General features: G+C 42.2%; 1 protein-coding gene across 2 annotated transcripts; it reads right to left on the reverse strand.

The window, feature by feature from the left end:
* Positions 1-1,413: 1,413 nt before the first annotated feature.
* naglu (N-acetylglucosaminidase, alpha) lies at positions 1,414-14,080 on the reverse strand. Of its 2 annotated transcripts, XR_008826312.1 has the most exons (7): positions 12,446-14,080; positions 8,125-8,272; positions 7,794-7,940; positions 6,680-6,765; positions 5,164-5,420; positions 3,529-4,926; positions 1,414-2,140 (listed from the first exon to the last, which is right to left on the reverse strand). XR_008826312.1 is itself a non-coding variant. In XM_056366704.1 (6 exons), the coding sequence occupies exons 1-6, from the start codon at positions 12,856-12,858 to the stop codon at positions 3,722-3,724; spliced, it is 2,256 nt and encodes a 751-aa protein (XP_056222679.1). In that variant the 5' UTR covers positions 12,859-14,080; the 3' UTR covers positions 1,414-3,721. The 2 variants fall into 2 exon arrangements, 1 of the variants encoding a protein (XP_056222679.1); XM_056366704.1 differs by having other exon boundaries at positions 1,414-4,926.
* Positions 14,081-15,706: the final 1,626 nt, after the last annotated feature.

Below are 15,706 nucleotides of genomic sequence, written 5' to 3' on the forward strand. Positions count from 1 at the left end.
TTATATTTTTAAGGTAAATAAAAACATTTGTATTACAAGTACTCATAATTTGTTTCAGTAACAATTTTAACTATCAACAATAAATGCACATATAAATAATAAATGATAAAGAACATGGGAAAACAACAACATGATTAACTAGACAGGGTTGAAGAGGTGAACTGCTGCCCCCTTATGGATTTTACTCCTCTGATTTGATTTGGAGATCACGGCGAGTGTTTTGATGCGATATATGAATAAATGTATTCTGTTTGCAGTCTGCTCTGTTTCCAAGTCAAACGTTGAATGCTTATACCTGAAACATAAACTACAATAATATTGTTTGTATGTGTATGTATATGTATATGTGTGTATATATGTATGTATATGTGTGTGTGTGTGTGTATATATATATACACACACACACACGCACGCACGCACGCACACACACACACACGCACGCACGCACGCACGCACGCACAAAAAACAATGCACGGTGGTGCAGTGGTTAGCGCTGTCGCCTCACAGCAAGAAGGTTCCGGGTTCGAGTCCCGGCTCGGCCGTGGGATCTTTCTGTGTGGAGTTTGCATGTTCTCCCCGTGCCAGTGTGGGTTCTCTCCGGGTTCTCCGGCTTCCTCCCACAGTCCAAAGACATGCAACATGGGGACTAGGCTGATGGGATACTCTAAATTGACCATAGGTGTGGATGTGAGTGTGAATGGTTGTCTGTCTCTATGTGTTTGCCCTGCGATGGACTGGCGACCTGTCCAGGGTTTACCCCGCCTCTCGCCCCTCTTCTAGAGGATAAGCGGTAGAAAATGAATGAATATATATATATATATATATATTTTTTTTTTTTTTTAAACATGAAATATAACAATATAATTATACTATAATTCCGGCAATAATATCGTGTGACCCACACTTAGAGCTGATTGTTTCTTCCACCACTATATATCATCATTTTTGCTCAATTCTATGCTTCATTAACTTTTATGAATTAGTGTTATTCACTTACCAGTGCAAATGTTTAAGATCTTTTCCCTGAGGTTGAATCTTCTGCTCAGCTGAGGTCTTTCTGTGGGGTCTGCATGTTCCCCCAGAGTGAGTGAGTGAGTGTGAGTGTGAGTGTGAGTGTGAGTGTGAGTGTGAGTGTGAGTGTGAGTGTGAGTGTGAGTGAGTGTGTGTGTGTGTGTGTGTGTGTGTGTGTGTGTTGGGTTTCCTCTCCAGGCCCAAACAAATGCAACTCCAGTGAATTGGAAACTCTGAATTAGGAGTGTGTCAGCTGCTGACCTGGTGTGATGTGCCCCGCCTCTCCCCTAAAGCATGCTGGGATAGGCTCCTGGCCAGCCCTGCGCAGGGGTAAGTGTAGAGATGGATATGTACTGTGCAGTGTTCAGGTTCATCACTGAGCACACACACACAACAGTGAAGTGCAGAATGAAATCAATGTATTAGTCACACAGCCTGTAGACTTATATGACATGCCTGAGTAGAAGAATCAAAATCAAAATACAAAAATAGCATTTATACAACACAGAAACTAATATTGTGCAACATGGAATGTTTTCTGGTATAACGTGAATATCAGCTGTTCCCATAGTGACAGATAAAATACCAAAAATCATCACTAATCTCCCGAAATATTAACATCATCCTAAACTAAAACTACATTTATCAAAAAGAAAATAAATCTAATCTACGCAAAACCAAAGTGACTCAGGAAGTGACTGATACATGTGATGCGCCTCACCCATGAATTCATATAAAAATATATCTTTAACAGGAAAAGTCATCTAGGGACTGAAGACATGACGTTATCTGCTAAGGTGCATCATGAGCCACTTTGTCAGAGTTATTTCTCAGCATGAAACAAACCCAGAACAGAAACAGAGTGTGTAATGGCCCCAGCTCACTGACCACAGGAGCAATGAAATTGTAAATGAAGTAGAAAATTGTTACGCAAGATCAAAAAAAAGAAAGTTTGGTAGCTGTTACAAGCCTCTACATGTTGTGATGCTGCTTAATGTCTGTGTCACTGCGCAGAATAAGGCACAAGATTCAAGTTGACTTCATACTGACAGTGTGTGTTTTATATTGACTAAATGTTCCCAGGAGGTCAAACATCTCAATGCCCGTCTGCCCACAGTCAGTGAAGTACCTGTGATGTAAAGGAACAGTTCAACATTTTAGGAAATGTGCTTAATATAATATAATATAATATAATATAATCAGTTCCATGTCTGTGTGTTAGCAGCTGGAGTCAGGACATGGCTAGCCTAGCTTAGCATGAAGAAAACAAGCAGAAGTAAAAAAAAAAAAAAAAAAGAAAACTAGCATGACTCCATCCAAAGCTCACTGATGGACGGGCTGAAATGACAATGGGATCATGGGGCGAGGGGCTGGAGCCCATTGGCTGGTGCAGGTGACCCTAAATTGGACGTGTACATGAATGGTTGTCTCTATGTGTCATCCCTGTGTGCAACCTGTTGCCCAGGGTCGTCTGGGATTGGCTGTATACCTGCTTATCCTTGAGGATCGCAGAGCCCCCCCCCCCCCCCCCGAAACACTCTAGGACAGTGGTTCCCAACCTGTGGTGGACCACAATCATTTGTAAAACAGTACAGTTTTGGTGAAAAGATGTACTTTTATAAAAAAAACATGATTATTAAGGCCGATCACTGTAATAAGGCAATGATAGAAACTTTTATGTTGTTGCTGCCAGATCAGATCACATACTTGTTTGCTCTCAGTCTGGTTTTGCGCTAAAAGGTGAAATCCATGGAAGAATTTGGAGAGTCAAAATGGATAGCTGGTTAGCAGCAGGAAGAATTAAGAGACAGATGGTAAACCGACAAGTATGGTTTGGGGTCGGATGTGGGGCTCCAACATTTTTGAGAATTCAAGTGGGCTGTGGGTTGGAAAAGGTTGGGAGGGGCTGCTCTAGGATAAGCAGGCATCCAGGCTGATGGATGGATGGATGAACTGAAATGTAAAAATTCTCAATTTCTTGTGGTTTCAGGGGGGAGTTTGACACTCAAACTATCTTTTTTGTGAACAACAGCCAAGCACAGTGACTGTGTGCAGCTTCCTGAAGTCAGTGAGGTTGCCAGGTTTGGTAGCATTATGCCTGTGGAGACACCAAAAGCCACACCTGTGCTCACTGGTTGTATCTGGTATTCTGTGCCATAGCCGGAGACGTACCGACGCACTCGGCAGATGGATGAACTATTATTCAACTGTTCCAGCATCTGAAACCACAAACTGACATTTCAACATTTCTGTATACAGGTTAAACACACAATACACACAGCTTTCGTCTCGTTTTAACTTTGGACAGTCAGGCTAGCTGTTTCCCTTCGCTTCCAGTCTGTATGCTAAGCTAGGCTAACCACATCATGACTCCATCTAAACATGTCAGTCTGTAAAAGTAAATACACATCATTCAAAAAAAAAAAAAAATGCTGAAATATTTCTTTAAGATTAGTGGAATTAAAAAAAAATCAACAGACACACAACCGCAAATCAACACCTACACACAGTCATTACCGCATCTTCGTTTTCTCTTCTCTTTCATAACGATTCATGCAAAACAGTTCCTGGACGTTCCTGTAGATTCAGGCAGTTAGATTTCCTACATCAAAACGTTTTGGGATCGCCACGCAAAAACCGGAGGTGGAGGAAGACATTCTTCTTGCTGTGACTTGAGACAAGTTTTTCCCCACAGTGTTGTCTCCACTCACTATAGTCTCTTTAAGGCCTGTGGGTAGTACTTGAGGAAGATCCTGTGGGCGATCTCATAGGTGTCTCCCTGAGGCTTGGTCGGGTACTTCCTGCCGTTGTAAACGAATCCCTTTTCTACCTGAAAAGCCGCCTGGTTGAAGGCGTCCTGCTTGAACGGTCGTCCGCTGTTCAGACACTCCACTAGCATGTCGACAAACAGCCCCCAGCGCTGGGCGTAGTAGTCCTCCATGAGGCCCCCCCACTCTTTACTGGCGTAGTCCAGGATCTCACCACTGGGGCCCCACAATGTGAGCTGGTTTCTGGCATTCATGTCATAGAGCTGCGCCTCTTTCTCATCCAGGCCTAAGGATCTCGCCCGCTCCAGCCATGTCCCCAACAGGAAGTTGCGGTCGCTATTCAGCAAACGGTTGAGCTCAGGCAGGATGTCATAGACCAGCACGCCGCCTGCAACCAGCAGCTCCGGCAGTTTCTGCTGCTGGAAGGCGTCTGCGATATCCTGGTAGAAAGATGTCGTTAGGACTTGCAGGACCTGCCGAGTCACATCCACAAGGTCGTACCGGAAGGTCTCCTTGGACATGAGGGACGGAGCCGCCTCTATAATCAGCTTCCAGGCTTTATACAAGTCAGCCGGGTCATACCAACGGCCGCCATTCATGTGGAAGGAAGGCCTGCGCACCAGCGGGCTGTGGTTGTGGTTTCGGTAATGTGGCACGGTGCAGTTATAGACGCTGGCGAACAGGAGCACCCACGCAGCCGTGAGGTTCTCTTGCGTGCTGCCGTAACGGCGTATGGCGTACAGTGACGCCCACTTGGACAAGTTGACCGGCTCTTTGCGCCAAGCCAGCTCGCTCATCAGCTCGTACATCACGGGGTTTTGCTCAATGCCCTCGGGTGTCATGCCTATGCCCACCATGGTGGAGTTTGGGAAATTCAAGGCTTTGAAGGGCCCAGAGTTGATGCTCTCCACTGTGCCAAAGAAACCACTGTTCCCACCAAAGTTGTTCAGCATGCACCAGATGAACGGCTGTCCATAGAAAGACTCGGTGTAGGAGAAGATTGGCTCGGTCTCTGCAAACAGGTCCAGCACGATCATTCGTCCAAGGGGCACCCCGTGTAGTAGGGCCTGGATCTGGTTTGGTTTCCAGAACGCTGCATCGCTGAAGAACAGCCAGCCCTGCATCAGCCAAATTGCCTGAGGATCAACTGGGGAGAAAAAATGAGATTTGGATGAGGGACAAGACGGGGACAGTTCTCAAACATGGCTGAAAATCAGGGGAGAGCTTGGGGGGGGGGCTGTTGGACAACAGGTCATCCATGGGTCAGCAAACTAGGGCAATTACTGCACTTGTATCCCAAAATATCAGCACTCAGCGAGCTCACAGGGACCGTCGGGTTCAGAGCTCACAGTGTGAACAGGATGTTCGTCCTGCAGACACTCACCTGCAGTCATTGAGGCAAAGACAGAGCGGCTGACAGCAGACAGGTAGGCGGGGTCAGAGGAAGGAGGGGTCATCTCATTGAAGGTGTCAGTGTTGTAGATGTGATCTGTCCCGAACTGCTTCACCACCTGGGACAGATAGAGGGAGCCAATCTGGAGGAAGAGTGGATCCCGAGGGTCTAAGATGTAGGAGCACGAGAAGCTGCAGTTGAACTGAGCCCAAGGCCCCAGTCTGGTCACATTCGCTGCAGGATACAACCTGAAACACAGGAAACACTTGAGTGAGCTCTGAATGTGAACAGACGGAGTGTCTGAAAGGCATCAGGGAACTGAGACGCAGAGGTGTCTGGTAGACGTCAAACTTTGTTTTATTAGAAACTTCCTTAATGCCGCGGAATACTTTTGTACAAAACGATGTCTGACCACACCTGTGCTTCTCCAATACAACTAGAAACGTCACCTCCAGCAGCCGGCCAAGTTGCAGTAAATGTGGTCACAACCTCTGTTTCCTGAGTTACAGTGGTGAATAATGGCCAGAGGTGTTTTTGCAAAACGTTATGATGTCACAGTGAACTAGACCTTTGATCATTTGAATATAACATTTGGTCCGGATAGACATTTGAGTTAAACTGTGTCATAAGTAGTGAATGAATTTGTGAGGTCACAGTGTGACAGAAGAAATTAAATTCCCTCAGGGTGTTCCTGATACATTGCATTCATAAGAACATGAGATCACCGCGACCTTGACCTTTGACCTTTCACCACTAGAATCTAGCCAGTTCATCCTTGAGTGCAAGTGAACGTTTGTGCCAAATTAGAAGAAATTCCCTCGAGGCGTTATTGAGATAACGCATTCACAAGGCCAAACTGCGTTTTGTGAGGTAACTGCGACCTTGACCTTTGACCTTTGACCACCAAAGTCTCATCAGTTCATCTTTGAGTCCAAGTGAACATTTGCCAAATTAGAAGAAGTTCCATCAATGTGTCACCGACATCATGTTCATGAGAAGAGGACAGAGGGACGGACAAGCTGAAAACATATTATAACTTATTACCTACTAGTGAAACACTGTTTAAATATATGAAACAATATAACTGTAAATGAGTATATGAGGGACAGTAACTAATTACATATATTTACATACAAGTTTATACTTCTTCTTTATGCTACTTTATGCTTGCATTCCACTACAGTTCAGAGGCAAATACTGCACTTATTAATGCCCTACACTTATCTGACAGCTGTGATTACAACACATGATGACTTCAAATTAAATATGATGCACTGTTTTAAATCAAAGGTCTATTATTTACACTGTTTCCTGTGTGTCCTTATTTGAAGTGTTGATCCATAAAAAGATATATTTGTGGTTTTAAGAACCAAAAACCATCTCAGTGTAGTTTTACATCTCCTCTCTGGAGCTCTAGTAACAGCAGGTCAGTGAGCCAATCAGAAGAGAGGAGGCTCTGAGTCTCTGAAATGTATGACTGTGAAAAGCACAACCATCAATGCATCACCTGAGGATTCCTTTGGGAATGTTCCCGGAGAAGGCCGGCAGCACAGGAATCATACCGAACGCCCTCATTCGCTCCAAGATTTTAAACTGCAAACAGAGAAGAAATGTGACGTGAGGAGGATTCAATCCAAAATGTGATTTCAGCCACAAAAACTGTGATTTAAAAAAAAAAAAAAGCCCTTAAACAATAATTCTGCTTTTTGACGACTTGGTTCTTATTGTTGCAGTTTTGGTCGTTCCTGGTGTGAAAGGGCAAGAAAGACGAGATAGAGAGAGTCAGATGATCAGGCTTGTAGAGAACACAAAGGGGAACAGTAACACTGTCACTCAAACTGTCTGTTGTAATCATCCATTACAGTTTACAGAGCAACTTCCTGCTGAACTACGGTCCTCACGCAGTGTTTCAGGGGATCTGGCCGCCTGCAGCGGATGAAGTGCTGACACATTTTAGTTTTGCCACACTATAAAAATACTCCACTACAAGTCCTGGATATTAAGTGCGCAGCAGTTTAATGTTGACGGAGGAAAAGACTGGTCTCAGCTGGAAATCACCAACTGACCTACAGCTTCTTCATCTTGTTTCTATTGGTTACATTCCTTCAGGAACAGCTGGCAGCAGACATAATTCTTAGTATTTTACAAGTAGAAAGCAGCGTTAAATGGAAATACTCAAGTAAATTACAAGTACTTCAAATTTGTATTTAATTACAGTCCTTGAGTAAATGTATTTAAATACATTCAACCACTGCCTGAAGGTTTCAGCATTTGGTTTGGTGAGTGCAGTGTTTTCATAAGCAACAGGAGTGGCTGCAAAACTGGAACCCCCCCCCCCCCCCCCCCCCCCATGCAGGAACACCTGTGTTTGTTTTATATATTATATATACAGAATGGATTTCCCTTTGTAAAGAACATTTATCTAAAATAACTTGTAATAAACTGTAATTAAATTTAGGAAATCAGATTATTGTGATAAAAAAGACAATCCAGGTGAAAACAGCTGCTTTCAAGTTATTCATTCTCATTGTCAGTGTTTCGCACGACCACGGGAAAGAAATGTTCTGATTTAGCACATAGTGGCTTTAAACTGTGACGACAAGTGTTGGAGGTTTCCGTACTTGGAGGTAGAGCTGGGTCACGTGCCAGGACTGCGGCAGGGGCCCGCCAAACTTGAACATGTTCCCCATGCGGTTCCAAGCCAGAAACGCCGGGCCGGAGAAGAACTCCTCGATCTCCGACTGGTTCAACCCGAGGGCGCGGTAAACCTGAAAAGGAGTTGATGTTCACACGCTGCTGCACATTATCAAGGCGTGTATCGCGGATCTGCAGCGAGTCTCTGCCAAACATGATGGTTTTAAACACAGATACTAAGATGTGCGTTTAACTGTGTTTGAATGCGGGGTTGTGTGAAGGCTGTAATGAGTTTGAGGTTGACAGGTTGGCTCTCACCTCTTGCCACAGGGCTTCCTGGCCGGTGAAAGCCAGGGGCAGGTTGATCCCGTTGAGCGCCATCCAGTCGATCTCTCTCTCCCATCTCGGCCAGTCCCACCACACAGAGGAGTAGCTAAACGTGCAGACGTTCTGGTAATACCGGAATCTAGACACAAACACGCAAATATACTCTTCGTTTTTAAAAGAGATCAAATACGAAACAGGTATGCAAAGTAAAAAATGAAGCTACAAGATGACAAAGAGAAACTAAATGATAAAAAGGCCTTGTTAGCATTGAGCAGCTGTGAGTCAAGTATACCATTACATACATTCAGTGCAGGTATTCTCCTTTCCATTTTGTCACTGTGGCACCTAGACCCTGTTTGTGCCTCTCATGTATTATCACAGACTTATACAACAGTTAGTTCCGACCAAAGAACTTGATTGGACGAGAGTCATTCCATGAGTGCTGATATAGAGTACAACAGCACTGGGACTTTAAACTACATGTATCACTCCGCTTCACAGGTGTTCTATTAACCGTTAATTAGCGTCACATTAACGGCCGTTATCTCTCTTAGATTGTAACAAACTTTACAAAGATGAAAATATTTCCAGAAATAACATTTGAATGAAATGATGTGTGGTCGTCAGGAGAGGATGAAGGAAGAAGCCTGGATACTTCAGCACACACCTGAGGTAACGTGTAGACAGAGTAGCAAGCGAGTGTGCACTGTGCAGGTCAGGAAAATGTTTATGTGTTGCTTAGCAACAGTCCAGTACCAGTCCAGTTGTGGAACTATTTGTGTTGGTGTAGCCAAATAAATGATGAAATAAACAAACAAATCATAATCTGTGGATGCTTATCTAACTAACATGGCGTTCACAGAACTGTTGTATAAAAGCACCGTGCTGATATTCAACATCACAACCTCTGTGTGATGTAATTAGGTCGCAGAGCAAAGCATTTAAAGCTGTGGTGATATTTTAAAATCTGTTTCATGAGTTCCATAATTTCAAACCTTTTTGACTATTTATCACTCAGTTTCCTAATCCACATTAATACGCTATCCTAAATGAATTAGTCATTGCTATGAGCATATAATACATTACAAAAATATTTTCATCATCAGGTACAGTGCATTTATCAATAACAATGATAGTCTCCCTAATTTTACATTTTCATATATGGTAATGAATTCATATCTTTTCATGCTGCAAAGGTGGCAAATGGTACTGTATGTCCCTTCAGGCCACCATCTTTGTTTAGATTGAGAAATTATTTGGAAAACAGGTTAAAAATCTTTTATTAAGAAGCATATTTGTGGTCAAATAGTTAAGATGCACACTATTATAACTCCAACTGGGTTCCACTTCTGACTGGGGACCTTTGTTGCATGTTACACCCCCTTGTAATAACTGATGGCTGACACATTCTCAATAAATTCAGGTTGTTTAACCTCTGACTTGCAGACGTCCTGCACTCGAAATATATCGTCCTTAGCTTATTTATTCATATGTGGTACTTTGTGTATTTTAAAATGTTCTTATGCATAAGGTTTTATTATTGATGTGTTGTGTTTTGTGTCTGACCCGTTGTGCTCTGAGCACACGGGTGGTGTCTCGACAGGATCAGCACTTAAAGCTAAAGCCAGACATCAATCAGAAAGATACTGAAGTGGAAGTGATGTCTCTCCTGACATCTGATCTCAGAACAGCGTCCTGCTCCATTAAGGATCTGATGAAATTGTGGCAGCAGGCTGTTGTCTCTGAAGCCAGCTTGACTTCCAGCTGTTGCATCGGTTCTTTCTGTCATTTTCACGCGTGTGATTGCGTCACATTGACAAAGGTTGCGGCTCGTCAAACTGAGGGGGGGGGGGGGGGGGGGGGGGGGGGGCAGGATATTTTGGACACACCTCGACAGGTGACTAGCTGGAGACGAGTTTCTACGGACAACTGCTAACACCGTTCTGGGATTGGTTGTGAAATTGCACCCATTATTATACACATGCACAGTGTGTATTACTTCTACTTTCTTCTTAAGCGTTAAGAAGCAGTGGCAGAAAGTAAATCAGCAAATTACACAGTACTACTCAGAGTCTATTTCTATATAATCATAAACGATCAAAGCTTGGAACCGGCTAAGAGTTGCCCTCCAACACTAAGTTATAGTCCTGGGAAAACCAGACTGTGCCATGTGTGCCTTGGCTTTTTCAGCCTAACTACTGTGCACATGACATAACTGGGGTGAGCTGATGCGGGTCTAATGCACAACAGATAATTGAAAGCAAGGGTCCTTCAAAGGGCCCGGCCATGGTACAAGTGTCCATAGTGCTCACAGTAAACAATGAAAAGTAATGTGTGACAACGCTCCATTTGTCATGCACCCATGGGTTTTGTTGCGCTGTGTAGCAGAGGAGGGGGGCTGACGGTTACTTGCCCCCCAAATCATAGAATTCAAACACATAGACATACCATGGCGGTCTTCTTCATAAAGTTTGATCGTTATGTCGTAAAAATACTTAGTGTCTCATTTGCAGGGCAGTGTGGGAAACCCAGATCTTTAGATGATCTTAGCTGCTGATAAAACACATGAACTATGTCAGCGGCTCTTCAACTTTCAGGACAAGTGATCAGTCGATAGCTGTGATTTCAACAGAGGTGGTTCCTCTGTCTGGTGAGGTTCCGCTTCTGCTAATGTGAGTAGACACACACACACACACACACACACACACACACACACACACACACACACACACACACACACACACACACACACCACACACACACACACACACACACACACACACACACACACACACACACACACACACACACACTCTGGTACGTCAGCTGCAGCAGTGTGGAATCGACTTGGTGGGAAAACATTTTCAAAGATGCCGTTTTGCTGACGTCAGTAAAATTTGCATCGTCAATGGATTCTACAGGGCGAACACACAGGACACAGAGACTTGGTTTACACCAGTCTTCATTTGTCTTTGACCACAATGAGTAAACCATTGAGTCTGGCATGTCATTATGTTTTCATAGCTCATGTAGGTCTTCAACTAAACTCTTCCATATGCAAAAACACTAAATTACTAATAAATGATCACCTCATTTATCATTCCACCTTTAATACACGTCCTCAGGACTGGCTGATGTCACATGTTCCAGCAGTAAATACTCAGCCTTCAGATATCACACCCCATGTGTGTGGAATAACTTGCAGAACAGACTGAATTTCGACACAATGATACCAATAAGCCAAGTCTGACGGATTTAGAGTGTAATAGTTTTACTTATTTTCTTTTCTAATCTGCAGTTATGAGCGTTAATGTCGCCATCTTATTGTCTACATGCTTGTGCATGTTAATGCATATTTAAAAGCATTCAAAGGTACACTCTGATCACTGTTTATATGAACACATGTCCACTTGTTTGTATGAATACATACAGTATCTGAATGTGTGTTTAAAATCGCTGTAAATTTGTATTTTTGCTATAATTATTTCTTTTTGTTATTTCTTTAATTTTTCTGTTCTCAGGTCTCACTTGTAAATGAGATCTTGATCTCAATGTGACTTCCTGATTAAATTAAGTGCGCACACGCACACATATACATATATATCTATATATCTATATATACATACATATAAAATATAATATGTATAATAAGTTCTGTATGAAATAATTAAATTATTAGCACATATTATAATGTTATATCTTGTCTAAGTGAAGCTCATTTTTAAACTACTTTATATAGTGTCGGTTAGTTTGGTTAGTTTAATCCAGTGATTCTCAAACTTTTTCACATCAAAGACCCTAAACTGACACAAATTAGACCACGGGCCGCCGTCTGACAAGACTTTAGCTTTTGAATGTTTTGTTACAGAAAGTGTTTGAAACTCAAATAGTTGCACATTCTGTCAGTGTGTTACTTATTAATGGATTAATAGTGAAAACAAATTATTTCTTTTTTTCTGGGGACACCCTCACAGACCCCTGGGGGTCCCCGGATCCCATTTTAAGAACCACCGGTTTAATCTATGTAAAATCTTGACCTGGTTAGTAATTAGTAATGTTAACTAAGAATACAAATCAAGGCAGTGTATAATGGAAATAAATTGTACTTGAGTAGAAGTGTAAATAATAATAATAATAATAGAAAAACAATGTTACAATTGTCTAATGGTTAGTTTTAGCTGCCATTCATTGCTGAGTAAACCCGCTGTCCTGGAGAAAGGCTTCTGCTCAGTATAAATGTAAGAAGAACCAAAGAGCTGCTGACACCAACCGTGGACATCTGTGTTATTCATCAACAGCGCGGGTCACTGACCTGTGCGGGGTGTTGATGCGCAGGACGCCGGTGAGCTTTGGCAGAGGACGGGGCAGATCCAGCTGATCACCAGACCAGGAAACATGGCAGTTGCAGAAATATTTCATATAGTTGTAGATGCCAGAAGCCAGGGCCACCCCGCTGCTGCCCGTGGCCACGATCTTGTTGTTCTTCGTGGACCTGAGCTCGCACACATCCAAGCTGTCGTTGGAGAGGCTCCTGTTGACTGACACGATGAACTCCGTGGATCTGTTCCCGAGCAGGCGTTTGAGCAGCTCCACCACCGCTCTGCCCTGCGCCTTGTCGCTGGCTTTGGGTTTGATGTGGTCCAGAGCGGGAAACTTACAGTGTGCGGTCACGAAGAGACAGAGCACGACGCCCAGCACCAGGCCGCGGCCGCTTCCGGGTGACATGCTGATCCCCGCTTCGGCAGAGCCAGGCTTTTCCCACCCGTGGCACACGTTTAAAAAACAAGTCTATTTCTCCAATTGCAGAGAACCAGGAAGCGTTGTTTTTACTGAAAGGCTGCTGGCCAATCAGAGCGCGGGGTGCTGCCTCGAGGATCGCTCACAGCCAATCAGTGTCTGTAGAAGTATATTTCAGTGAGAGGCCACTGCTCGTCGTGTGGTGAAGCTGTCATGTGATAGTAATATTACAGAAGTGGCCTGATTCCAGGTGTAGTCATGTGATCATGTAGACAGCACGAGGTCAGGAGCTAACAGTTAACAGCTGACAGCTCGCTACAGAGACAAGGTTCAAAAGAGAACCAGGACTAGTGGGTCATGGTTGTAAACTCTTATTTTGAAAGTTTACTGTACATGCTGTAAAGAAGGAGGAAAGTCCATCACCATCCATTTTTTACTGCATGCGTATTTTTGTAAGTGTCTTTATGTGGAATTGTGCTTTTCATTTACCTTTGTCCTTTTTTCCGTTTGCCCTTCTGACGTTTTACTGTTTGTAAGTGCTGAATCCAGACATTCAACGCTTTATTGCTTGCAGTACTTCAACTGTTACTGAGCTGTAAATATTTTTTGGATGAAAACATAAAATGCCTTGATTATAAAGAGTAAACATTTCTAGAGCTACATGCGTGTCATAAATGCTCAGTAGTGTTTGATTGGCTTTGTGTATGATCTAAAAACAGTTTGATTCTGAGCACAAATTAAACTGTTTTGAGATGATTGTTTGATATTGCAAGACAAGTTGGTGAATGTAGGTGGAAAGCTGGGTTTTCTGTTTACAGATGAGAAAAGCATAGAAGGTTTCAAGAAATGTGTTTTAGCAATTGTGAAAGACTAATCTCAAAAGTGAATAAAGTTGGCAGCCAAACTATGACAGATTCTATTTGTTTGTTAAGCATTAACTTGTAAGATTGAAAATAGGCATTATGCCCAGAGAACTGTGTGTGAGGTTGCGTGGAGCTGATTGGCTGCTGACCTGCTGCTGCTGCTGCAAATTGCAAACAGTGTTCACAAGACAAAGGACAAAACACCAGACTAATGTTACATCTACAGATGTTCACTCTGCCTGTGGTAGAATGTAATGAAGTACATTTACTGTTACTGTACTTTGCTTTTATACTTGGTGCATTTGGTGATAATACCGCTGTAGTTTCAAATAAAAACAAATGCAGGACTTTTACATGTAATTGAGAATTGTTTTACTTTATTTAAAGTAGCAATATCATAATTAAAGAATCAGAATAATTTCACCACTCATCAACACATTTGTTGTGACATCACAAAGTTCCAGAAGTCCTGACGGCTGGTTTTAAGGCTCAGTTTCTGAATACAGGCTGTGTGCATTTCTCTGTGGACTGAGGCTTTGATACTTTCACAGTATTAATATAGAACCTAGACCTGATCTATAATCAAACAACACATGGACATCTACCTTTAGACTATATGGGACCTTAAAAGACCATAATCTCTTCATGCTGTGTTTATTTAGGATTTGACCCTGAAATCAGTTCAAAGGTTGTTTCTGTCCTCTGATATAATCTTGGCTGTTAAACAATTCTCCTCACCTGATAATCTGACTGAAAAGTATTTAGTTTCAACTTTTTCATTCACATGAACATTATAACATAATAACACATCAGATATCTGATGTTTGATATGGGCAGTAATCTCATGAATGTCCTGCATTTCTATAGATTTATAACAAATATGATTTAAATCTTTTCCATAATAATGGCAGACCACCCCCCCCCCCCCCCCCCCGGCTCTGTGTTTCCTACTGTGACAAGTCAAAATGTCTGCAGATAAAAAGCAGAAAACAAGCTGGTCTAGAGAAGAAGAGAACACAAGACCAGATGATGAAAATACAGTTTTCAAAAACTTATTTTTCAAATTGCTGAGGTTGGAAACTTTAGTATTTTAGAGAAAATCCAGGCCAAAAAATGCAAAATAAAACTTAAACTTAAAATAATAATCCATGATGATTAAGACAAAACCCTCCATAAATGTCAGCTTCAATACTAAACCTGCCTCGCTGCTGCAGAATCAGGCGAAAAGAGAGAAACAAATTTTCAGTTCTCCTCTACAAAGTTTCCATGCAGGAAGTTAAGATGCAAAATATTACCACAAGAACAAATCATATTAATCATCTGACATTAGTCCTTATCTGTGGCAGTTCCTGTTGATTATCACCCACATATATAATCTTTTATATCCTGAGAACAAGCCTTGTGTTGTCAGGATATAAAACTGTGGCAGCATTTTGTTGTTTTTTAACTCGGTCTTTAGTTTTTCAGGAAAATCTCTCTGATCAACCAAAATCCATAAAGAAATAATGAGCATCATGGCTGCACACTCAGACTGGCAGAACTAATGTCTTATGTGAAAGTGAGAACTCACTAACCTTCATTAATGATTCACTATCAACAACAACGACAATAAATACTGAAGTATAAAGCTTTAGTAAATGATGCATTATGGAGCCATTAGTCACTAAAGTGCTGTAAAAATGGTTCTCAGTTTAGGAATAATGAGGTCATGAATCTCAACACCCCCCACTGAAAGCAGAAATAAACCCATTATCAAATATATATTTTTTGTTTTTTATTTTAATTTTGCAGTTTATCTATTCAATTAACTCTTATATTTTTGCTAATTTCATTTCCAACACGGAGGTCTAAATGCTGTTTCTAAGCTTTCAGAAGTGATAAACTGACCTAAGCTGAGGAATCATATAATCATAAACCAAAGTATGGGACAAATTCAAATGTTGACCTGATGGTGGCGCAAGTTGAAAAGTCAG

This window comes from Seriola aureovittata, chromosome 21, assembly GCF_021018895.1.
Source record: "Seriola aureovittata isolate HTS-2021-v1 ecotype China chromosome 21, ASM2101889v1, whole genome shotgun sequence".
Classification (NCBI taxonomy): domain Eukaryota; kingdom Metazoa; phylum Chordata; class Actinopteri; order Carangiformes; family Carangidae; genus Seriola; species Seriola aureovittata.

Bases quoted from the DNA above. Each gene is read 5' to 3' on its own strand.
- naglu (XM_056366704.1), bottom strand. From the start codon at position 12,858: ATGTCACCCGGAAGCGGCCGCGGCCTGGTGCTGGGCGTCGTGCTCTGT. The intron at 7,941-8,124 runs GTGAGAGCCAAC...ACTCCTTTTCAG, and splicing joins AGGAAGCCCTGTGGCAAGAG to GTTTACCGCGCCCTCGGGTT. The intron at 6,766-7,793 runs GTACGGAAACCT...CTCTGTTTGCAG, and splicing joins TGACCCAGCTCTACCTCCAA to TTTAAAATCTTGGAGCGAAT.